Source organism: Pholis gunnellus (genome assembly GCF_910591455.1).
Source record: "Pholis gunnellus genome assembly, chromosome: 3".
Lineage (NCBI taxonomy): Eukaryota > Metazoa > Chordata > Actinopteri > Perciformes > Pholidae > Pholis > Pholis gunnellus.
The window spans coordinates 20,671,872-20,698,317 of NC_136529.1; the positions used below are offsets into that span (position 1 = coordinate 20,671,872).

At 42.2% G+C, this 26,446-nt stretch overlaps 1 protein-coding gene across 1 annotated transcript; it reads left to right on the forward strand.

The window, feature by feature from the left end:
* The first annotated feature begins 945 nt into the window (after nucleotides 1–945).
* Nucleotides 946–25,916, forward strand: atxn7 (ataxin 7). The gene is made up of 13 exons (XM_079186095.1): nucleotides 946–1,069; nucleotides 2,387–2,484; nucleotides 6,357–6,572; nucleotides 6,794–6,862; nucleotides 12,008–12,112; nucleotides 16,074–16,344; nucleotides 16,997–17,331; nucleotides 17,793–17,875; nucleotides 19,139–19,419; nucleotides 19,605–19,794; nucleotides 19,964–20,085; nucleotides 20,211–21,369; nucleotides 22,711–25,916. The coding sequence occupies exons 3-13, from the start codon at nucleotides 6,365–6,367 to the stop codon at nucleotides 22,726–22,728; spliced, it is 2,841 nt and encodes a 946-aa protein (XP_079042221.1). The 5' UTR covers nucleotides 946–1,069; nucleotides 2,387–2,484; nucleotides 6,357–6,364; the 3' UTR covers nucleotides 22,729–25,916.
* Nucleotides 25,917–26,446: the final 530 nt, after the last annotated feature.

Sequence of the window (26,446 nt, forward strand, 5' to 3'; positions counted from 1 at the left end):
ATACTATAAATACTCTCATTCAAAAACAAAGGATATTGTCTAAATCAAGATACAACCCAAAGCTGCATATAAGAGGACATGATGAATAAAAAAAAAGAGCAGCATTAACATTGACACAAAATGTCAACTGTGGAGGGTCAATGTGAAACCTTTTGTTAAAAATAAAAATCAGCAAAATGGTCTGTTTTTATTATCATCTTTATGTGAGCCTCTTTCTCAGAACAGGATCAGATATGTAAAGTGAAAGCCTGAAGCACTACTTCACCTCGCCTAGTTTTAGAATCTGCATTTAACCTAAAAACTCACATTAAACGTCATGACACGATGACATGATGAAAGCATTTACTATTACTATTATTCATTCTTTTTTGTTTTCTGAAGTTTTCCAGAGCTGTTTAACCCACAATTAGTTTCAATTGTTATAGTTGTGAGCAGCTCATCCATTCCCTTTATTTTACATAAATGTACAGTATACAATTAATCTGCAGATATAAATTGATAAGGACACATTAAGTGACATTTAAGGCCACGGCATCATAATTAACTATTTACATTGTCAGGTGTATTGAATGGCAATCATATAGTCAGCTGAAATGTTAAGTTGTTCTCAAAATAAAACAAAACATGGAGATGGTTCAGTTACAACTTGATGTCCCTGTGAAAAAGTTTAATTTTAGGTATAAATGTGTACAAATAAATAAATCACACCTGTAATCCACAGCACTTTAAACTCTCTGAAGAACATCTTTCACAGAATGTATTCTGTGTAGTAATTTATCTGACACCTCAGCTATTTTCCATTGAAAATAAAAGATCAGAAGTACTTTGATGGTGGAGAACCTGCTTTAACTCATCAGCGTGCGTGCGTGCTGGCCGTCCTGGCGCAGTGACGTCGCTGTCCCAGAATGCAGTCTGGTAAACAGACATGGAAGCACCAGGTGAAGACCTCCACAGAGGCTGAGCACTGCACTCACTCTTTCCCACCGTCTTCTGTCTCCTTCGCCCAGTTCATCCAGCTGATATATATCTGCCTGGTGTCACGTTTACGCCTACAGCATCCAGAGCCTTGGTAAGAGTGAACTTGTTGTCGATCCGTGACGACTGCTAATGACTTCTGCTGTGCTGTCAGGCTTCTGCCAGCTTCCTCGCTAACGCTAGTCATGGCTGGCTACAGGCTTCAGCTAGCAGGCTAATGTAGCCACCACTGCTCCCTAGTAACGTTTGTACCAGTCACAGACCCACACTGGATGGAGCCTGTTTTCATGACACAACTCATAATGGACCTTGTGTCTTTTTTTCCACATGTTTGAATTTACGATTAACGTGTGCCTCGTCTTTTCTATTCATTGACAACAATGTTAATGTACGTTAGTGTGGTAATGTGTAGAGGTGGGAGCAACGCTAGCCAGTCAAACTGTCTGCTCTTGTTAACTAATGTCAGCTAGCTAACAGAGTTGTCAACAATAACGACAAGTTCTTAGATACTAAAGACATTATTACTTAATGTTATATTGCCAATCATGGCCTTTGATAAACTTTATTTTCGGAGCCCAAACGTCGATTTGATTCAGCCTAAGCTGCGCGTGCTGACATGTTTATATTGTAATATAGCGGGCTATTCAAAAGAACAATGCTACACTTTATAATACTTTCACTCTGATGCCATAGTAATAGCCGGTGTATGTAGAAATGTTTAAGGTGCCAGTTAAATATGATCTTGTGATGACTCTCAGTGGAATATTAGGGATAATAATCATATCATGTTATGGTTGTACACAATTCTGTCGATATGAACAGTGAACAGCAGACCAGAAGTTCATTGCAATGAATCTCAGTTGATTATATTATGTGATTTTAGATGTTAGACATATTATACAATGCATTATACTCATTTTTGGGATGATTTAAGGACATGCAGGACACAACCCAGCCATTGTCTTCATCGGTAGCTTTTGAAGTGTCATACAAATTTAAACAAATGTAAAGTAAGCGATTGTAAATCATACCAGTTATCATTGTATGGCTTTGTGTTTTGCTTTAGCAAGTCATTTGCTACCTTTATAAATACATTACAATGTGTCTTTCATCAGTTAAGACAACAAAAACAATCAGAATCTATCTATTCTATCTGTGTTTAAAAAGGATTATTGTGGGGCTGGAGAGGATGGTTAGGGCTTGTGCCTACAGGATTTGTTTACTGCATAGCGGTGAAGAACTCGACGACAGGGCCCAAGGAGGATAGAGTTACCTTCCTTATAATTCCAAATTCACTGATTTACTCTTATCAAGGAACACGAAAAAACAAAGAACATGATACTGACTCGTCTTCTCTCTCTCTCTGTGTGTGTGTGTGTGCGTGTGTGTGTGCGTGCGTGCGTGTGTCCAGACTTCCTCTCCAGTGTGTGTGGCGGCCAACGATCACCAAAGCTGATGAGGATCGGTTGATTGAGTTCAAATTAATTTCCTTTTTCTTATTTTGCCAAGGTAAGATATTACAGCTACTTATGACTCTACATTCTATTGACAGCTACTGATTTATTTTGCTATGCAACAATCTTAAGTAGTTAAATATTGCTTACAGTTGTTAACAGTTGTCGCTGAATTAGAAACGTATTGGCGTTCAACAATTTTATAGTAATTCTTTTCCAGAGAACCCACTTTGGATTTCTTTAGGTTCATTTATTAAACACAAACAAGCCAAACATTGTTGGCTTGTTTGTGGATATCACAAACTAAAACTTAAAAAAACAAAACACCTATACATGTGGTCATGATAGAAATGTGTCCCTAGGAAAGGTAGCTAGTATCTAGCAAAAGGAAAAGAGCTCTCTCTGTTGCTCTTTCATGATTATACATTTATTTACTTGAAAGATAAAGCATCAGATGAAATGCATCAGTCCTGAGATGAGTACTATTTCTACTTTATTGAAATATTCATTAGTATTCTGTTTTTGTTGGGGCTTTTTTGCTGATGTGTGAGGCAGGAGTTGCTCAGTGACATCCCCTGGCCTCTGATTAAAGATTACAATTATTTTTTAATATAAATTTCATGACATAGATGAGTCCCAGCCGGTTGACTCTTTGTCAGCATTGGCCTTGCGAGGGGCAGGGCTGGTTTGAAACAGTAGATGGCGTATTGAGCTATTTTTTAACCCAAGAAATGCATATTTTTATATATCTGGTTGACATGTCAACATTAACACCAGCAGTGTTTCATCACAATACAGTCATATCATTTAGTTTACAGCTCAAAAACACATTTTAGTGTGCAGTACCTCTTTAATAGAATATTATCAGTATGTATTGGTTGGTTGGTAATGCTTTGTTTGAGATTACAGTGCTTGTCTAAAAGGGGCTGTAGTGGAAACCTTGATATTTTTATATGTTAAAGATTAAGAATTTGCAATGCTTTTTTAAAAAGCAGATGTGCTTCTGGTCCAATCCCAGACGTAGTCACTGCTACTCATCGAGATGGATTAGTACTAAGGCATAAATATGTCATAACTTAAGTGCTGGTCATTAATAGATTGGTAATGAAAGAAGGCAAAATGAATAGTCAAAAAAGCCATACCAAAAATTTCATTCACAGGGTTTCCTAATATGTTGCTGTGTCTAAACGGGTAAGTTTCACATTACAGCAAAAAGATGTTCAATGCATGCCTCATAAAAATAGTGTTCATGTTTTGTGTCATTGCGGGAAATCTACTTGAGATGCACTTGAGCCCTTTCACATCCCTGTAGAGTATCATCTGTTGACACTGTTTGCTCACGTAATGCTGATTCTTTCTGTATAGTATTTTAGAAAATGAAAATAACAATGCACTAAAAGTTGAGATCTGTATTTTAATGTCTTGTCACCCTCAAACTACAACAACAGCACTTAGCATCATGCTTGTTATGCCGGCTCACCCAGTTGTTGTGGGTATCCATATCAATGTTAAAGTAGCACAGTGAAATGTCGTTGAACAACCAGGTAACCTGAATGTAATATACTGAGGTTCTGAATTCTACTCAGGTTTAACCCCGCATGCCAGTGTCGGAGTTGTTGATTCATCCCTTCAGAAACCTATGAGTGATATCGAAGGCCCTGTTCACACCTGGCATTTACATGTGTCATGGTTGATCCAGTCACAAGTGGACAGCTCCCACCTGGCAATAGAATGTGTCTCCACACGCGTTGAAGATATCAAAACATACAGACTGGGTCTATTCCTTGGGGTGTTCCAGACGGACCAACTCGCCCAAGATGTTTGATGCACTCGTAATGTATCTCCATGGGCGTTTCAAAATATTCAGACTGCATGAAATATAATACGAGTGTGCTCAATTACCTATACTGCCATATTATTTAGTATCCCAGGAAAAGATTTAGTATGTCCCAATACATAGTATGCTAAATGCAGTATGCCAAAAATACCAGGAAATTCTACTGCATCCGGTTTCATTTTGCAGTATGCAAGTCAGCATGCTTTCCTGCCTATTCTGACCCACAAGCTAATGTGCAGCAGAGGATACGTCACATCGACTGAGCTGCAGAGAGATCGCAGACATAGCACCTTTTTATAAATGGGCAAACCTTTTCGTTTCACTTCAAATTTTGAGACGCGAACTACGACGAATATAGCAAGGTTCAGGGCGAAATGTTATTACAAAATAGTATGTCCCAATTGTATGCTCACTGCACGCAAAAGTACATAATTTGTAAGAGCTTCAGTACGTACTAGTAATAAAGAGAAAAGGTATGCGATTTGGAACCTCTGGCGCCCTTTTTGGCGAATGAGTTTTTACTTCTGCAGCGGACGTCAGCTGAGTAGGCTGTCCTTCAATGTTTCCCAGGACACGTTCACGTACATACTGCTAAAAGAATGTGGACCGCCTCTGACTGTGGTCCGAGTGACCGGATCTCAATACGTTCTCAATGCGTCTTGGGTGCATTCACACCTGTACTGTGAGCTGTCCACATGTGATCAGGTCCCCCAGGATGAATGTTATTGCCAGGTGTAAACACGGCCAAAGATGCTGGATCCATTTTATTTTTTTTTAGTCTATAGTTCGACCATTTAAACAGCTCCTACAGTAGACTGTTTTCTTTAGAAAGGCTGCATTCTGAAACTCAACATCCTCATAGTATGAACATATTCGGCTAGATTTTCTGAGTGGAATGGAATTAACTTGAGACTGGTGTATGCATAGGCAATAGATAAAGACTTAACAAAATAAAACACAACTTTTTCTGTGAGATACTAGCAATTTCTATATTTAGTGTTGGTCTAAAGACAAAGCCAAGCTTCTGAACTGTACTCTTGAAATTAACAACTTGGCAAGGTCATTGTTCCTCAAGAAGTCATTGAAGTTTTTCAAACTGGCCTTGTTTTTTTGTGTTAAATTGGTGGTTGTTTCTTAAGAATTTCTGATGACTTGAGATGGAAAAGAAGCAGTTGCATAGAATCAACCACTATGTCATTCATATGAAATGGGAAGGACATCGGCAGATGAAGACTAGAAATGTTTGTGCCTTTTGTAAGTCAAGTAACTGTCTTACTTTGTGTCAGTCTCTATACTAAATGTTGTCTGTGGCAAGGCAAAGAAAGTGCCTCCATTACTTGTTTTCTTGCTTGTCAGCTTTTGTCTGTTGTGCATATGCATCATTGGGTCACAAGCATTTCATTTTGAAAGTGAAAGTCAAGACTACTTGGCTGTGGGTAACTGCCTTTACACTTCTTTAAAGTTTAGCAGCCCCGGGGGAATCCAAGCCCCTTCATAGACATTTGACCTGACATGAAACTGATATGTTTTAGATTTCTAAATGCTTTCTTTTTCTAAACAGAAAGTGAGATTTTTTTTATCATCGCAAGAAGTGATATTAAGAATTTGCATAAGCATGGTGTAGACAGTAAACAGGCATCCACTAGTGTCCCATCAAAACGGGCTTAATAATTATCCAAATCTGTTGGCTATTGGGCTGTATGCTGCTGTACTATGGTATACTGTATCATACTTATTTATATTTTCATATAAATCATGTAATACTACTGTATATTGCTGTTTAGCCACCCCTAATTATGTGCATGTCGTATATATCATCAAGATGTGGCTTTAACGACCAAGCGAAGTAGTTAAGCAAATCAGGAAACCCCGTTAGATAAACTGCCAGTTAATTCAGTATATTGTATGTCATATGTTGTATAAGCTTTGTACTTGTCAAGTGTCCACACACAGAGGTTATTTTCTTTTCTTTTTTTTTTTTGTGAGGGGCGGGTTTGGTGAAACAACACGCGTTTGCCCGCGTCAATCAGTGAAAAAGTCCTCCTATCCCGAGCGCTACCAATGCTGACTCTCGTGTTGTTACATTGTAGCGGAAAGAATGTCGGAAAGGGCCGAGGATGACGTCAGGGGGGAGCAGCGCCGAGCGGCCAGGCAGCAGCTGAAGCAGCAGCAGCAGATCCAGCGGGGAGAAGGCTCCACAGCAATGGCGACTGTTGCGGAGCGGAGATCCTTGCCTAGTCCAGAAATAATGCTGGGACAGCCTTGGAGCAACTGGGTCGACGCCGCCAAACTCAACGGCAACGACGGTGAGTTCCCCAGCGTCCCGAATGTGCGCCAGGAAGCGAGGTAGAGCGCGACAGTTGCCAGTCCTGTCCTCTCTTTTTTTTTTTTTTTTTTTTTTTTTTTTTTTTTGGCCGATTGCATGCAGTTTTTGGTGGAATACGAAGAAACGCTACTGGTAGCAACAGCACGAACAGGCAAGCAAGTGCAACTATTTATTTGTCTGTTCTGGTCGCCTCGTTTTCAGGTGCCGAATCGGAGGAAAGTTTGAAAGACTTCGGGAAAAATCGGGAAGCCATGCGTTTGTGCAGAGAAGGTGAGTGTGTTTTTTTTTTCGTCTCTAGGGCCAAAGGTGTATTTTGGTTGTGGAGGTTTGCACATGGATTCAAACACTTAACACGCGTCGTTCGGACAGTATGTAAAGCTACTGTAAATCATGCGCATCATGAACTGACTGGACAACCGGAAACAATAAGTGAAACGTGTCTCTTAGTGTGGTAGTTGACATTTACATCTGTCCCTAAAATAACTTCACGGTTAACAACTTAAACTCTCTGTACTTTGGTATAGGCCCAAACATAGTGATAACAAATTAATATTCCGATTGGAGATTGCATTTAATAGACTTTGTTGTTCATCATCTACATTTCTTTCATTTTACTTACGGAAATCATCTACGCTTCACGTGTCTCTGAAAACAACAGCAATGTTTGTGTTGTTAAAAACTTGAAGGTTGTAATCATTTTTAAAGTTAATAACTGTAGTAAAATTCGTATGGTTTCTCAAATCCCAAAAGGAAATGTCTGTTATCAACACAATTGTGATATTTTTGTAAAAGGCCCCCTCTTAGCCATAACTGTATTTGAACGATATGGCTTGCTCCTATTTCACAAGCTGATTCAACACGTTTTTGTTACCACATATTTAGAGAAATATTGTAAGCAAACTGAACGAAATGCTACATTTTAAACAACTTCTCAATGTCTTTTGAAGCACTTCATGTAAAGTAAATGTCTTATTTATTCATGCTTTGATATCTAAGTGATGAGATGAATTTGATCCTGCTAGTAACTATAATCTAAGGTTATGCCAGGAATTTTCTCTTTAGCTGATTTTATATATAAAAATTAGGTTACAGCACCGGAAAAGATCCAGTCGTGGCAGAATTTAGAGAAAGGACATCATTTGACAAAGGTGATTAAAACCCACAATATCACAAACACATCCTCTGGCTTCTGAGCCACAGAGTGACGTTTCAGAGCAGTTTGAACTGCAATTTTTATTTTTGGAAACACCTTGTTTTGCGTTAGCTGATTTGTCCTGCTGTCAGGCCTGGATTTAGAACTACAAAGGTAAATTGTTACGACAATAAACTGGCACCGTGTTTAATTATAAATCAGGAATCGTGCACTATTTTCCAGGCTCACCAAGCTCTCAGACTGACAGAATGAGTTAAAAAGCAGTTCACTTAATGAATGATGAACAAACGTTGGTGCTACTGTGATTGTAGTTTGAAGCCTAGCTCAATAAAGTTAAAGGAAATATTTCATGCTTCGCTAATGTCGATACTTCTCATCACAGGGGATTTTAACCTATTGCTCAAGGACACACGGCATATCAAATGTCACCTTGTTGTTATGGAACGTTCATAGCAGCTACTCGGACACCAAGATTAACGTATATCCTTTACTTTGAGCTGTTTTTCAGAACTAATTGTAGAGTGAAAATAGATTTGTCATCCGTTGTTTTCTGTTCTGAAAAATCTATTTGTGTGTACAATTTGGCAGAGAAAAATGGCGTTCAACACCATCATTAGTTCCACAGCCAACAACAAAGCGATCACTGTGGTGTGGTGATTAATTCTCACTTAATTTGACAGTTTTTCGGACTTTGGCGACTCCTACTATAGAACACCTTTGGACACTGATTTGTCCAACACTTAGGAGGAACACATTACTGCCGTCTAATAATGCATTTGCAGGACCGGGCATCTGTCTGAAGTTATATCTCAACGAGGAATGACCTTAGGGAAAGATGCCACACTTCATCTGGTGACATGGTTTTGGCCCACGCTTATGATGTCATCAGTGTGTCTAGATTTAGTCTTTTTTTCCCCCCCTCTCCATGTGCTGCTGTATAGGAAAGGGTTAATTGCAGACTACTTGACAGGGCACTTGTCTAAGGTTGCGTTTGCACAATGTCAATGACACATGTCCTAGACTAGAGGCTCCCAATGTCAAGAAAAGTAGAGCTTTCATATTTCATACGAAATAGTGTGAGGTGCATTACTCTAAGGTGGCGGTTCACCTAAAGACATGTTGTCCGCTTGGTGGATGAGGTTATTGTATCTCCAGGTCGAAAGAAGCATCTTCAGAAGAAAGCAGAGAGACTTAATGATCTTATAAAATGTGACACTGTGAGGTCATTTGATGTGCAAGTGGCTTGTTACATATCTCCATCATGTAACAGCGTCTGTTGGTGTCTCTTGTTTGTGTCATGAGGCTGATCGACACATGCTGCCCGAGATTCATAGAATGTTATTTTGTGAGCCTTAGTGTGTGTGTGTGTGTGTGTGTTTTGTTGGGGTATTACAAGTGGATGACTACACCTCTCCGCCATGACTCACCACCAGATTCCTCCTGTGGTGTAACCGCCATTCTAACACACACACACACACACACACACACACACACGGACGATTAACAAAAAAATGTATGGGAATTAATGAATGATGAATCCACTCGTCTTCCCTTTTTTGATACATTTTACAGTGGCACTGTCACAGTCGGGGAAGCTGGGAAATGTAGTGCCAGTGTCAGCCACAGGTCAGATTCAGCCAGCGTGTGTTCAGCTCACAGGCAGCCAGAGCTGCTGCTATTCCACCTAGATCATTCATCACTGCCACGGATGAGGATGCTGAGATTAACTGGACTCTCATTCTCTTCCTCTGTCTCGTGCTCACAGGCACTCTTCCTCTTCCTCGGCTCACTCTCGCTTTGTCTTACCGACGCCTCGGCCTGCTTCTCTGCTCTCTTTCTCTCTGTGTTTTTTCTACACGCTCCTTTCTTGGCTTTGCGCTGCCTTTCTCCTCCATCATGACTTCCTTTCTCTCGCTCTCTCTCTCTCTCTCTCTCTCTCTCTATATCTATCTATCTATCTATCTATCTATCTATCTATCTCTCTCTCTCTCTCTCTCTCTCTCTCTCTCTCTCTCTCTCTCTCTCTCTCTCTCTCTCTCTCTCTCTCTCTCTCTCTCTCTCTCTCTCTCTCTCTCTCTCTCTCTCTCTCTCTCTATCCTTTTCATCTCCTACTTGCACAAGGAGAAAATGGAGATTGAGAATGGGGCAGACACCGTGGCGTTGGACCACTTTTCAAGTCGGGCCATTTCAGCGGTACAGTTCAGTCGCTGCGAGTGCGTTGAATGCAGAGTGGCGAGGCGATCTAGCTCGGCTGCTTTTTATAGTCGAGCAACCCGTTTGGAGAACGCTCCAAGTGAACAACTGCAGCAGTTTGGGAATGAGTTTTGTTTGACCTTGCTGTTGATTCAGCAAGGAAATGTGGTCAGCCTGTTGGACGCCACAGTTCTTGGCCTGTTTCAATAAAGGATCCGAGAGAAGTTTTAATGTAGAATACATGGGAGGTTATTGATTGAGAAAGTACGTGTGCTCTCTCATAACTTAAATTTGCTGCTGGTGCAGGAGAATGGCTCATGGTTGGATTAATACAGACGTGTAGAACCAAGAAGTTCCACAGAACTCAGGCAAGCTTCCAACTTCTGCTTTAATGGCTTGCGCAAGTGGCAACCAGTGAGTGCTGCCCTCCGCATCACATTTCTGCACTTGCTCTCTTTTGAATAGTAGTCCGACCCTCGCTTGTGCACATCGGCAGTGTGCTTCCCAACTCAAGCTCTGTATAATTTACATGCCTTTGTCCATTAAGCAAAGACGTTTGCCTTTTTTCCTTGGCAGTCACCAGCCGCTGTGAGAATCAAGTCTTTTTGCTCCACGGCTGTTGAAGGAGACACTTAGCAGAGTGGCTTCAGACAATTGACATGCATTAAGTAGCATCAGGCTTGTCAATTCATCCACACAAGACTGCCACTAACCTCACTGAGAGGGAATCCCGCCAGGTCGGCCCCTTGTTTAGACGGGCTTTGCTTAATGGCCCTCATCCCGTCCAGACTCGTCTAGCGACGTTTGGAGAACCCTTGACGTCCCTGGTGGAGTACATATTGAGTAGGGGCTCCACTTCTCTCCTCTTGTATCCTGTCTTCTGCTCATCTCATCATAACGCCCCAGGCAAATCTCTTGATTAGCCTCCTTAATTAGGTGGTTTCTGGTTCTGTGCACCAGGGTAAATTTTGATCACATTCTGGTGAGTAGCAGCACTAACCTCCGTTTGCCCTAGAGTGGCTTGCGAAGTGCGAGGCTCGGTTCGTTTCAATTTGTGGGCTTGAGATGCGGGAGCTGCAGACATGCCATACCTTGGAAGTCATGCTTCTTATGTTTTTGTTTATGATCGTGCGCCTGAAAGTTGCACCGACTTAGTAGCACCACGGGGAAATTCTCCTGTTTACACCCCCCCCCCCCCCTGTAATCAGCCGTGTCTTCCAGTTTCTCTTCCTTTCAGTTAATCCAGACCGAGGCACTGCGTTGAGTTGTCAAAAGGTTTTTGGGCTCGTGACCCTTTTGTGTGCCTCCACATTTAAATCGTTAGTCCATAACACTGTCTTGTGTTAAGCATGGGCTGGTTTTAGGGGAGGAGGTTTCAGATGAGTCCTGCCTCATGAGAATAGGTTCTCATTCGTGGACTGGAATATTTGATTGTTGATTTTAAACATGCAACTTTTATAACTTGACAGACTTTGATGAAAACCAACATCCCTCTGTTTTGATTGTAGGACTGCAACTAATGATTAGTTTTCTTACTTAATCAGTTTAACGTTTGGTCTATAAACTTTCAGATTTCTTTGGGGGGGGGAATGTGTATTGTATTTTCCTAAAGCCCGAGGTGATGAGTTCAAATTCCTTGTTTAATCTAACTGATAGTCCAAAACCCAAAGATACTCTGTTTACTGTCACATAAAACGAAATGACTCCATCAATTTATTTATTATTTCTGGAGCAGTATCTGCATGTCAAGACTTCGCTCGACAGTTTTTCATTGAGTGAGCGCTTCAGTTTTTTAAGATTCGTTATATGGTTATGCGTTTTCATGTGTGTGTTGTGCAACACGATGATGTGTCCATTCATTATAACCAAGTTTCCTTCTTGATGTTAAGCTAATAAACTGAAGTTACCCTATCTTGAGCTATTGCAGCAGTGTTATGACAACAAATTATGAATGTTTCAGTGAAGAGTCAGAGTCTGGTGCCAACTGGAGCACCAGGTGACTGTAGGTCTATTTCATTTGCCTCTCCTTGACTTGTCGCCTATCTGGTTGATTCTTCCCCTGTGTACAGACATGCCCATATTCGGCCAATGCCCCGCACAGGACGACTTCTACCTGGTGATGTGCAACCACTGCGGCCAGGTAGTCAAGCCCCAGGCCTTCCAAGCACACTACGGTAAGTGTCACGCACATGCACACACTTACATGAGCGAGTGAATGTAGACCGTACAGGCAGTAGATCAGTGAAGAAGAAATGTAACAAATTAGTCTTCATCTGTAGGAACCATATACCACTTCGTGGCTGGTGGTGATATTTCACACATCGACACACTCTGTGGTATCACTTCCCCCTCCGCCTTTTGTTTTCCCCCCACCACTTTTCCTTCTCCGCACAGTAACCCGAGATCAGACGCCACAGACTTTGATTTATTTATTTATTTAACTCACTGTCTCACTTGTGTGTGTTTACAATTCCCCTGTTAATATTTGATGCGACTGTCTCGGTCTTCGCACTAATGTTCTTTTTTAAAACATGTACAGCTCGGATAGGATTTCTAGTTCTGTTAATACTTTAGGTGTGTGTGTGTGTGTGTGTGCGCGCTTAGTAGTTGAGCTGGATCTTTGAATATAGTGCTAGAGTAAATGGATGAATTATAGATCTGTAAATAGAGTGACTGCATCACTGTGGGTCTCTTTAAACTTGACAGTGTTAACGGCAAGTTCACAAACGCCCACAGTCGCTGAAATAAATACGCTGTCTGTTCACTTGCGATCTCATTTTCCTGAAATGCTGCATGTTAGAGTGACACCTACCATGTCCTGCCATGTAAGACTTTGTTTTACCGTAAGAACGTATATTAATCTTTGTAAATGAAGTCGATATAAGAAGACATGATTTGTCAAAGTCTGTTCATGTGAGAAATCTGACAACCCTTATTAGCACCCGTTTTTGTCCCGTCACTACATTCTCACTCCCAGCATCTGAATCGCACATCGGATAACATTCTCTTCTTATAGTTTGTGTCTTTTTTGTCCTAAATTGTTGTTGGGTTTTTGTTCCTGTCAGTGGTGTGGATTCTCCATGAAGTGTGTCAGCAGTTACAGTTGTCACGGTCAGCCACAAGAGGGGGGTATAATGGCACATGGCTCCCATTGGAACTGTCCTTACCACTATTACAATATTCAAAGAGACGGTTCCTCCCACACTGCTAAACCAATATAGACTGATGCAAGCCCGTCTAGACCAGACTATTACTTATGACTATTACAGTTTAGTTGTCATACCTGCATGGGGATTTTTCATTGGAGGGCATTACAGTGCCTATTAGGTAAAACAGTACTGACAAAATCCCAGCAGGTGGCTGCCGTACATCTTTAACAGGGTGGTGTTGTGAATGCAGACTGTGCAGAATGCACTGCACTCGTTATACAAACAAGCAGCTAACGGTGCCTCCTTTTAATTTCCATTCAAGTAGGAGTTGTAAGCACCGCAATAGAGCTGCAGCTAATGATTGATTTTGAATAATGTGACTATTAATTTAGATACATCGCCAAATCAATTAGTCTAGAAAATGTCAGAAAATAGTAGAACATTTTTTATATATTTAAACAATTAATAGAATAGTTGGTGAATAATTTTCTTTCGATTGACTAATTGTTTCAGCCCCACACAGGAACGGCCTTAATAAGTAAAACTCTGTGGCAATCCTACTATACATGGCCATACAGAGTAGGAGTGCCCTCGCTGGGATTTTCCTCCTGTCTTCCTCCCTCTGATGTCATTATAAGACGACCTCGTGTGGCGTTGACGCGGGGCAAAGGCACTGCTCTCAGCACCATTGAGATGGTATCAATATGATTTTAGCACGCTTCTTTGAGCCCATCTGTCTCCCGTTAGGTGTTTGTGCTTCTCGGCTGAGGCTGATCCCAGCAGGGGTGACGCTCACCGCAGAACGGGAAGCTTCCCGTCTCCTAACAGCTCTGCTCACACACACGTTGCCTTGGCTGAGCAAACAAACACAAACACACATTAAGGGATCATGCGCCTTGAGCTTAGATGGCAAGTAAACTAACCATAGTGTTTGTGTTATTTTGACGAGAAGACAGAGGCCAGCTCATGCAACGGCTTGAACATGGTGCTGGTTGAGATGGTAGCAAGGCCATCAAACAGCCAGGGATTCCCCTTAGCACTGAGCCACCTGACTGTGTGAAAGAGGACATTAAGGCTCCTCTTATTCCTTGTGTCTACTGTTTCTATTTCCTCCAAACTCTTCTTTTATTCTGTTGTCTCTCTGTACTCCGTGCAGAGCTTTGTGGACAGAGCACCGAGTGTCACGCTGTGGTTTCCTGGTGTGAGTTTGTGTGCTGTTGACTATGACCGGGACAGGACAAGACAGCAGGGGAAGGAGGTTAGGCAGGAGGGAGCGAAAGAAAGGAGGGGGGCGGGGGGAGAGTTATCTGAAGTGTGTCGTGAATGGGTGTGTAGAGACAGTTCCTTAGATATGAAGAGGGCATTCTTAGAGCTTTTTCCTGCCTAAAAATGGAAATTGGAATAAGGCTATGCAGTTTGAAGGTGTGTGTTTTTGTGTGTGTGTGTGTGTTTTGGGTGCTGAGGGAAATAGGGCGTGGTAGCTCCGTGCCCATGCATGTGTGTTTGTGTGTTTGCATCCCCTACACTGTTTCTGCAGCAACTAGCTCGTTTGCAGATCACCTGCTGAGCTTTAGCCTACAGGCCGGTTTCCTGCTACTCCATGGAGTTAGCCCAGTAAAAGCTTAGCTAACCGGGCCCACAACTCACCGCGTTAGCTAGCTGCTGACACAGATCATTTCTATGAAAACCTGTTTGTGCTCCTGAAGCGGTATCCTCTTTCATTCACTGTATGTTCGCAATGGAAGGCGAAAACAGCTAATTGTTCTTCGTTGACTTTGAATAGTGTGAAGGTGCCTCCTTGTCACTTTCACCTGCTAGCAAACAGAACATTGCTTTGTGGTGGAATGTTCTCTACCAACAGGCTAAAGAACCCAAAACTACGTTTTTATAAGCTGCTGAACCAAAAAACCTTCTTCTTCTGAGTTTTTAAACTTACCCGGCTTTTGGTAGCATTTCTAAACTCCTTCGTTTTCGGTGACATAAAACTCTGGAGTAGTGTGGACGTTCAGTGTAAACGTAGCAAAAGATCAGCTTGCTAACAGCTAACTTGTCCCTAACTTGCTAGCTATGGGCATAGCAATGCATATTGTGATGCTGTTTGTTTTCTCCTCCAGTCGCTATAGTTTCTAGAGTACGACGTGTTGTGTTCTGTCTCTATGTCTGTCGGTCTCTCTCTCTCTCTCCACTTATGGTCAGAGCAGCAGGCCTGTCTGTCTGTATGACCCCAGGGGGCCCCAGTATATCTGTTAGGGAGCCGCTGCCTGGCCAAGATTTAATGCTTTGATGCAAGTTACAGTAACTTCTGAATATAATAAAATGCCATCATAAGGTTGCTGTCTTGCCTTTTCCTTGGGTTGTTTCAGCTGTGACAGTAAAGAAAGTCTAGTCTGTGTTGTGGAGCTGAAGTTATAATTTCATTGAAATTATTTTGAGCGTGCTATTTCATTGTTGTATGCGGTTACTAAAAATAGCGAGAGCTTCCTTTGAAAACCCCAAACCCTTCTGTAATTATTGTGGGTGCACTCGCAACAGACCAATGTTCAATGATGTTTGGAAACCATGGTGCACCATGGGAAAAAAATATATTTAGCTTTGGATGCAAGCACTTAGCGATGAAAATGTTGTTCCTTTCATCTATTTTTGGCTTTTCATCCACATCTCGGTACAACCCTAACCTTTTGTGCTGTCAAACTGCTTTTTATCAGTTTGCACAGTCGAGGTTGTTAGAAGCTCAGGCAGGAAATGAAGTTCTTGACCTGTTGGCTGCTTCTATTTCAGACGGAGTTGGCATGAATCACAAACGCTGCTTATTTGTTGTCGAGGTAACCTGCTCGCTACTGTCAAAGGAAGATTTCTATGTTCCCACGTGTCTTACCTTTTCTTATAGTGCTGGGTCAAAGCTTTGTGATGCCTCACCCTGATCTTCTTATTGTGTCCATTATTATGTTTTAATGCCAACCTGGTTTGGTTTGTACTGTCGCTCCAGAGAGAAGACACAGTTCGGCCTGCAAGCCAGCCTCCACCTCCCCCTTCCCCGTGTCGGGCAGGAACAGGATCAGCGGACTTGGGCCCGGGCTGGGCTCGGGGCCTGTAGCTGGACTGGCAAGTGGAGTCATCCTTAGCCGACCTTCCACCGCTGGATCTTCAGCGTCGTCGTCCTCCAATCCCAAACTCGTCAAACCAGCCAAAGAGAAGCTGCCAGGCTTTCAGCGAAGAACCCCCTTTGCACCCTTCAGGACACCCCAGCTGGACAAGATGTAAGTTCCTCTGTAACATTTGTAGTAAAGTGTGTTGCCAGGGTTGGGCAATTTGCCGGTATAGACCAAGAACAGGGCTGATCAGTTAATCGGGTTTATAGCAATATAAAAGTTTAAGCCACCGAATCTTCATTTTCCTGCTGTTATAACAACTGTTGCCTGTAATATTTACTCTGCTGTAATTGATTAAGTTTAATTTGGTGAAAAAAGACGTCCCGGCTGTTGCCTGGTTAATATACCACTTGGTGTTTGTACATTTACACTCGGCCAAAGATAGCTGTGTGCATAGAGAAACGCCACTCTGTATCGTTGTAGTCATAGTCTGTGAGAAGTCAACTTGTGTTTGAAATGTTCCTCCTCATTTAACAGGCTGCAGTCTAGTTGAAGAAGAGTTGTAAGTGCAGTACGGTGCCATTATTATCAAAATCTCTTATTTCGTCCAGGATCTGTGCTCGGGCTCGGTCCAGAGAAAAGTCGTATATTCTGACACCTGTCTTTGAACTGATGGATCATATAGATTTATGTTTTGTCCTCCCAGCCCCCTCCATACGTACACATCTGTCTCTTACCATGCATTTCTCACTGGCTCCGCGTTTCTAACTCTCAGCTTCCTCCTTGCTGCGCTCTTCATCTCTGTAACCTTCTCTTCCAGCCTCACCCCGGCTGTCAAGGTGGAGAAGATGCATCTGAGGGTGGACTCGTCCGCTAAGCTGGTGCAGGCCCCATCTGCCCCAGCCACCACCTCATCCTCCTCCACATCCTCCTCTAGCACCACTGTGAGCTCCAACACTACCACCATCACCACCTCCGCTTCCTCATCATCAGCCCTTAAACCAGGCCTTAACTGTCCCTCCATACCAAAGCCTCCATTACTGGCCCCGGGTCCGATTCCCAACGGCAAGGGCCACCTCTCAGTCCTCTCAGACAAGAAGCAGGACAGCAGCAGCAGTGCCAGTAGCAGACGCCACATTAACAAGAGAGTGACAGGTCAGTCGGAGAGGAAATTAAGTGAAACTGCTGTTCAGGTTTTGTGCTGTCAACATAGTTATTGTCAGGTCTGATTATGACAGAGTACTTTTATACTGTTTCATACAACATATTTCTGTTTTTGCCTAAAATGTTTTGTTAATCTATTCAGTAATTCAGTAATCTATTCCGTTGATCACAAAAGAACACAACAAACATCTATAGAGTATTTAGCACGTTTTACCCAAAAGATATCAGTGTATTTACCACAGGTATTAAAGTTTAACAAAATCTCTGGAAGTTACCAACTAGAACCTGTCTTCACAACGTCACATCCATCAGCTTTAAAGACCATGACTCATCTGAGATGAATATGTTACGTAACACAACTTACAGTGAAGCGAGTTATCAGAACAGTTGATTTGTCACAATGTGTGTAAGTAACACTTTTCTCCTCCCTCACTTCTCTCCTCTGCCTTCAGAACGTGAGTTCAATGCCGATGTCCACTGTGGCGTTGTGGATATGACCACTCGGAAACCATGCACAAGATCCCTAACATGCAAGGTAAGCAGTGTCTCTTGATTTGTCACAGCAAAGTCACTTCATAAAGTCATTAATACCTCACTGGAAACAAATCTAAATGATTACTCCAATAAATAACATTTCTGAGTGACGTTTATTAAGAATGAAGAACACAGACATCAGATAATATCAGTCATTCTGGCTGCTTTGTCTCAGCCAGCAGAGAAGTTTACAAGAATAAACTTAGCTAAACAGTTAACTACATACAGCTTTTGTGTGTGTGTGTGTGTGTGTGTGTGTGTGTGTGTGTGTGTGTGTGTGTGTGTGTGTGTGTGTGTGTGTGTGTGTGTGTGTGTGTGTGTGTGTGTGTGTGTGTGTGTGTGTGTGTGTGTGTGTGTGTGTGGTTGGAGGAGCTCAGCCCTAAAAAGTACATTTAAAAAGTACTACTAAAAAGCACCAGTAACATCGAGGCTTATCAATACTCCGATCTTTAATAGTTTAGCACTGGGGCCTGTTTTAAGACTGAGTTTCGGTACGCTTCACTACCAGATAACGTCCAACTTTTAAGGCTCTCGCTAGAGCCAGTGTTCAGTTTGTGTGTTCTGGGCTGCTGTAGACACACGGCAGTGCAAGAGGACCCGTCGCTCCCCATGTAGATATAAATGGCTTTTTCTAAGATGACGAAAACACGATTCTTAAGCGATTATACACTAATTAAAACATAATTCTGGCATATAATATTCCACTTAATCTTCCTAAATGTTACACACTGTTCCCTTAAAAGCTAACAAGGGCCCTATGATTTCTGTGTAAAACTCTGACAATCACAGAATTTGATGATAAGAATGGAATATATTGTAAAATGCGGAATATCTTGGGAATCTTTTCAAAATGTGAATGAAATTTTTGGAAAATCGGGGTTTTCCCTGGCGTGTTTGTTTTCACATTACCTATGAACTGAATTAACAGAAAAATACACTTTCTAAATACACTATAGTGTCTGTGTTCAATGTACTGTAATGAACATGTCAGCCAGTGCAACAGTGTGGCACCTCAATAATAATAGTTTTATGACAATGATGGAGTTCCATGGCATTGTTGCTGTTGTTCTTTATGTGGAATTTGTTGACAATAATTAACGCATCAAATATTACCAGTTTTTTAAAGGATGCTTGTGATTATTTTCAGCAAAGCCACACATGCCATATTCTCAAAACATTTCAGAGATGTATCACTCATGTACACATTTGGAGTTCACCTACCAAACAATAATTCTGACTTTTGACCTTTCTAATGTCCCACCAGACACATTCCTTAAGCCAGCGGAGGGCGGTGCCAGGGCGGAGGAAGCGCTTTGACACATTGCTGGCAGAGCACAAGAACAGAACAAGGGATAAGGAGAAGGAGAGAGAGCTCCACCAACCCCATTCCCAGCAAAATACCTCTCTCAGGGACCCACACCCCTCCTCCCACCTCGCTGCTGCCCATGACGCCCACCAGGTCGCTCATGGGAACGGCCCCGCCCCAGACGCCACTAAGCCTTTGCCACTCTGCAAGCCCAAATTTCACAGCCCTGGTCTTCCACGGTATGTTCTGCCCCCGATCTGTTCTTTTGTATGTATTGCGTGTAGTGACACCCGACAAACTAGTCTTGATCACCGAGAGGTGAAACAAACCGTTACAATGACGCATTTGATACATTTTGTCTGATTTATCTTAAAACAGTTTTTAATGATTAAAGTTTTTAATGATCAGCCTATCTGTCCATCAGACTAAACAGCAGTCACGGAGGTGGTACCCCCGGAGACCCTGCAGTAGTCCACGAGTCACCACACCATGCTCATACTACCCCTGGTGGGTTTTCTCGACCCTCCAGTGACGAGGGAGAGAACGAGGAGCGGGAGGACAGCGCTGACAAACTGGACTGTCACTATTCAGGTTATCACCCCCGACCGGCAGCTGTAAGTGCACTCTAACCATCACTGGTCTCTGATTAGCAATGCAACTACTTAAATCCCTACAAAAAAAATCCCCTATGTTTCAGATTTCACAGACATTGTAAGTACTTTTTGCTTGTTATGATTGATTTATGAGGTACTGATAGTTGGTACCCCCCCTCTCTGTTCCCAGTACTGTACATTTGGAAGTCGACTGTTAGGGAGAGGTTGCTACTCCTTTGACAGGCGATGGGACAAAGTGCGATGTGCCCTAACCACGATGATGGACAAACACGTCAACTCTCAGATGTGGAAGTAAGTCTGTCCAGATTTAATTATGGCCGAAGCACGTAATAATTGGCCTCCTTTTGTCTTTTACGCTCAGCATTCTTGAACTATTAAAAGTTAGAGCTTATGAATGATATTGTTCCGTGTTGCAGGAAAATCCCCTTGGCCTTGGAGAACTCCTCCTCCGTTGCACCTTCCCATAGGACAAGCACAAATTCCCACGGTAGCAACCCCTCTTCAGGCTTCCTGGGCCCCCCTGCCACCTTGCCCCAGACTCCTTATAGCCAATCGTACGAGGGCAAGTCTGTGCTCTCATATGGGACCACCTTAAATGCCCGCAGCTCCCCTCAGGGCGGGGCTGAGCACCCGGCCTACGGCATTACGCAGGCCCGACAAGTGTCTTCGTCGCCGCAGATGCCTTCAGCCCACTTGTCCTCCTCTTCTTCTTCAGCTCCTTCCCTAGCCTCAGGCCGGGCACTTAAGTCCCGTTCCTCCAGCAGCAGCACTACCAAGTCGTCGTCGTCGTCCTCCTTCAGGCCCAAGGAGATCTCTAGCTCCTCTATACCCTTCATCCCCAACTCCATTGGTGGGGGCACCAGTGGAGCCAACAGTAACAGTAGCAACACAAGCTTCAGCTCGGGGAAGAAGAGGAAGAACAGCTCTATACTCTCTTCATCCCATGGCCCCTCTGAATCCTCCTCTTCTAATGCCATCTACTCTTCCGCCTCCTCCCCTTTCAAGAAGAACTGTACGAATGTTGGCAGCTCAGGGAGCACCTACCACCACGGCTCATTAGGTCCTTCATCGTCGTCATCGTTATCTTCCTCCCACAGCGGAGTCCACAGCGTGGGGCTTAACTGTGGCCCCACCGTGCGGACTAACTCACTCAGCCTCAAGGCTGAGCCTTCTGGAGGTTCAGCAGGCGGCTCCTCGGGGCCGCCAGCACGAGGTCCTCCCTCGGGCAGCCCTGCAGAATCCATCAAGCGCATGAGCGTAGTGATGAACAGCAGTGACTCCACCCTTTCCCTGGGACCTTTTGTCCACCACCAGTCCTTATCCTCATCTGACCACCACACCAACTTCAGCCACCACTCCACAGATGGACGCCTGGAGGGCAAGAAGCGCAAAAGCTCCCCTGCCTCCAGCGGCATTAATAGTGGTGGTGGTGGGGGAGGAGGAGGGGGAGGAGTGGGACCTGGACCAGGTAGACCCAAAGTGGCCAAGTCACCTGCCATTAACAACATCCATGGGAAGCATGGGCGGAGTATTCCAGGGACGCCGGGTTTACCAAACAACTCCCATTTACATCAGGTGGGTTTTGTACCAATCAAGATGTTAAATGTGTAATCTCAGCTCTGTTTTATGTTCGTGTTCCAGTAAGCCATGAAAGTGTGGCAGTGAAACAGCATGTACAATACCAGGACCCTGACATTTCTACTTTTCATACCAACCTTAAGTTGAAAAGTCATGACGTCCCATCCGATCTAGCTTCTGTTACACTAGCTTCTGTAGGGCAACGCAACCTCTCATTCAGCATTTCTTTCATTGTTCTCTCTAAAAATCCAAGATTGTTCTCGGTGTTTACGTTCCATATTCTAAGACAGATCTGCATCCACTACAGCACTTGCTATTATCCCACAAACATCCAGGGCTAATGGGAAATTATCTTTACGGTTGCTTAAAAACATAAATAAAGTATTAACAATGACATTAGATTGTTTTGTTTTTTAACTATCTTTATAATCAACATATGAAGCGAGCTACACTGTTGGATTATTAGTTATTAGCGTACTTACAAATGTCAATGGTCTTTTGAATTTTCTTACTTCTGTAAAGACTCGCAGCCTTTTCATGGATTCAGCTTGTACAAAGTACTTTTTGTGCTCCAATTTTTTTTTTTACACTTTTTGTTTAATGAGGTTAAGGTTTTCTACCAGGATAAATTTCACAATTACAACCCTTTGAACTTGCCTAGAATGTGTTACTTTTACCGATTTGAAAGCAGTTCATATTTTAGCACAGAACTACTATACAGACAGATTACATAACTATTATAACTAGGGCTTTACCGAATAGTTTGAAGCTGCGAAGCTTCAGTCGTAACATTCTAATTCTAAATCTGGATGCTGCGCTTTTTGTTTTTGTTTTATGTATTTCTGCACATTTACAGATGTGATATTGTCAGTATGATACTGTTTGTAGAATTAGATTCCAGTGGCTATAAATAATTTCCTATGACTATAAATACCAAAAGTCAAAATTTACTGTAAAAATAAACAACTGTAATGATTTCCAAAATTCACAACGTGCCTTTATCTAACAAAAACTTCTTTGTTGGCATTTAGCTTTTCAAAAACATTTTCACTGCAGTCAAAAAAACACGTTTGCTCTCCCACTTGCAGAACACAAAGGGAGGCATGTGGACAAGTTTATATTCATTAAAGAAAGTTGATTTACTAAAAACAGACTAACTCGATGAATCCATTCAAATTGAGAATTTTGGTTTGAAGATTCTTTATTTTTTAAGGGTAACAAAGTCCTAACATATTGGGACAGACATCTGAAGCTTTGAATGTAAAAAAGAAAAAGACATCCCGTAGCCCACAGGCTTCATTTTCATACCGATTTCTTTCTTTCTCCCCTTTCCCCCAGCCAAAGGCTCGTCCCTGACAGCGGTGTCCGGCTTCTGTGTGTGGAACCGGCAGGCGGACGGGGAAAAGTCCGGAGCAGTCCGCGTATTGCTCTGGACTTCACAAGGCCTTCTAAAATCAAACCCACATTACTCTCAGCTTCCCACAATCCTCAGGGTGGAGATGATCTGGACTGCCCAGTGAAGTCAATGTGGTCCTTACTATTTCTCCCAAAGCCATGTGTGCGTGTGTGTTTGCGTTTGTGTGTGTGTGTGCGTGTGTGTGTTGGGAGGAAGGGTGCAATGGCACTGTATGTATAGCGTGGATTGCCAGGGGTCTAATGAGCGAGCCAAGGACCCCCCACGCATGTGTTGTCCCAGTATTCTAAGAGGTCTTCCTGTCTTGAAGTAGGAGGATCAACAGCAACAGCCAGGGGTCTCTTGAACTGCGGTTCAAAGCTCATTGGGTTCAGGTTAAGGGTTGCCGCAACAAGCCGCCATGACACTGAGCAGCTGGGGAGACAACAAGCCGATCTCTTCCGCGTTTGTTAAAGAATGAGTGTGCGAATGTGCGTGCGTGTAAGAGAATTTTTCTCATGTCAGATTCTGCTGGACTACTGGAATTTCCAACTTAATTACACCCCCAGCGCCTGATCTCAGAAGCCTTGGAAGGAGAGCAGCAGCAGCAGGAGGAGGAGCAAACTGTTACTTGCAACACCTTAAACAACACACAATCACCTTGTTGTTTCACTTTTCATTAGTTTGACTCTCTGGAGACACGTTTGATTAGCTTGGAGTTACACGCAGTAGCCTGAGAGGAGCCCGTAGAGACGATCTGGTCAATTCTTTTATTACCCAGAATAATTATGCAAGTGTTACCTTTTTATGATTTCTTATGAGCTTTTTACACTGAACTACAAAGAGTCTTTGTAGATGTGGTGAAGACAGTTGTGCTTTCAAATGTGAAAAGGACGCCTGATGTGCCCATTTGATTGAATCTTTTGGCAGAGCGATAACTTTGTCTTGAGGACGCCTGTTAATTTTCGGAATCTTTTCATTGTTCAAAAATGATCGCCACAGTAGACCTACCCCCAACTGTGAACAGAACTAAAAAAACTACTTTCTCCACAGGCACTGCTTAATTGTCACAAAGCGAGCCAAAAGCTGCTATCAGCTTTGCCAACTACTCTCTTCTTTTTCTTTTTAAACAGAAAGGTGGGCAGTCTCGCTCATAAAGCATTCATGGTGCATTGCCTGTGTGGATATGAAGAAAATCTGTGCAAACCTTAATATTATTGCCATAACTTACCTACTTTTTACCCATTCAGCTGCGTGAAATCCACAGCTGTTGTGGGCAGATGTGAATTGTTATGTTTATTTTTCCTACATAGGGAATCAGGTATGGTACGTCTTAACTGGAGCAAACTTTATGCACGTCACCTGTCTTCTGTGGGTTTGATTGTCCCTCCTGTGTGTAACCACTACCCAAGCACTGGGTGTTACAGTTCCAATGCCTCGCCGTAACACTATGTTGGTGTGTGTTGAGAAAGGATTTGTCACAGTAGAATGGATAACCAGGCATTATACTCTATTCCTTTGTCAAAATGGAGTCTTAAATCAGGCAATACTTGTCGGGATGTTTGCTTATTTTTAGTGGTCTTGAGTGGGTTTTACGGTGCGAGATTCATGGAGATGGCTTCACCGGACATATTCAAACTTTTGGCAACGCCTGTTGATTTATGGAACCTCCAGCCAGTGATGTCAGTGTGGAAAAGTAGGAGACAATTCTTTTTTTTAAGATTCTTAATTTAGCTTTTTATTTCCCGTAGCCTAATGTATCAAACAAGTATTGGGAGTATCCCTATTTGAGAATACGTATTTTGTTAAATTGTACATAGTGAAATATGTATTTTTGCACAGGCATTTTTCGTACACGCTGAATTTTTGGTACAATCTTTTTCAAAAAAAAATTTAAAAAAAGAAAAATTATTTATTTAGTAAAAGAAGATAACAAGTCAGAGAACTTGATTATTTGAAGTGGTTCACTGCCAAGTCTATAGAATGCAATATGCCTATATGTAGAAGCTGAAGCATCTCATGAATCATGTACTGAGATCCTTATAGTATCAAAGGTGAAGTATTGCCACTGTAGCATGTGTCTGTATGACAGGATACCTTTATTCACTTTTCAAGGTCTCAATCACATGTGCTTTTACAAGATATTTTACGTTGCCTATGAATCAACACAACTAAAAAAAAAAAAAAAAAGTTACCATATGACCCAATTAGCCTGTGATTTTGAAACGTCCTGCAGGCTTGAAGCTGTGCCCATTGACCGAAAAGTGAATGGAAACTGGTTCGACAAACACTTTGTAGACCTTAAAACACATTTCACGATTGAAACACTCTGCGTTCTTTTATAAAGGCTGGAGGGACTTAAGCAATCATTGCAAGGAAGAGGAACAAACAAAACGGTCCAACTGCTTGCGTCGTCGTTGCCAAACAAGTCATTTCAATCACAGCTTTTAACGAAATAGTTTGCAGCTTTTAAAAGAAGTATGAAATTAAGAAAGTGCCTGAATTTGTTTCACCCTGACTGTTTGAGGACAGTGTTCTTTGGGTTGTTTTACCTTACTTGAATGTTGGAAGCATTTAGGCGTTTGCTTTTAAATCTGCCTATGAACCCTAAATCTGGTAAAACCTGAGATTGTCAGCCGCCCAGTATGAAAAACTTAAGTGTTGTGTTGGTGAGGGTTTTTTTTTTTTTTTTTTTTTTGGGAGGGGGTCAAATGTTTTCCAGACAAGACGTGGAGATTTTGATAGCTTCTGTGTGTGCGGCTTAAGTCCTCTCTGGTTTACTGGGATTTTTACGTAAAAACCTTCAATCAAGTGTTTTGTTTACCCTCAAACTCCACTGACATCTTGACAGTTTCCAGTAGATGGAAACGTCGCGAGGAAGTTTTTTTTAATAGCACCATAGACTTGGAATGTGAAAGTGAGAGAGAATACAGCTCGTGTTTGGGAGGAAACAATAAATCCACCATTCATACTATGTAAAAGCGTGTATAGATTTTCTTTTGTATACATTATCAAAATCATTTTCAGCTGGACTTATGTATTGGCTGCTATGTAATTCATGAACAAAACATAGGTTAGAATTAATATTTAAAGAAAAAAGATTGTATAGTATATTTGTTTTGTAACAAGTTTCTGTAAATAAAATAATTTATACTGCTATTTATATGAAATGACGTCTCTGCCTCTTTCCTAAAGTACATTACAATTACCGCCTCGTGGTTGCATTCCTCTGTCAACCAGTCAAGAACATCGCTTCATCATTTTTATCCTGTTAGCTTGTTGTGGAATTGTCATTAGCATATGAATTCTTGAGTTATGGCCAAAAGCATGTTGGTGAGGTCACAGTGACTTTGACGTCTGAGCACCAAACTGTTGTTCGTTCATCCTTTGGTCGGAAGTGGATGTGCACGAGGTAATGAAATACCCTTCAGGCATTCTTGATACATCTCATTCAGAAGAATGGGAGTGTCATCTAAAAGTCATAGTATGTTATACAATACGTCATAAAAACTCCAAAGTATAGTCTCTGATAAAATGTCATTAAAAAGTTCTACTCGAGCAATGAAAATTGCCAAAGTAGATGTCAGAAAAAAGGCATTGTCAATGCGTTGCCTGCTGTACAATTACGTAATGACATACTTTATTAATTTTTAGTGACACTTTTCTATGACTAATGATATT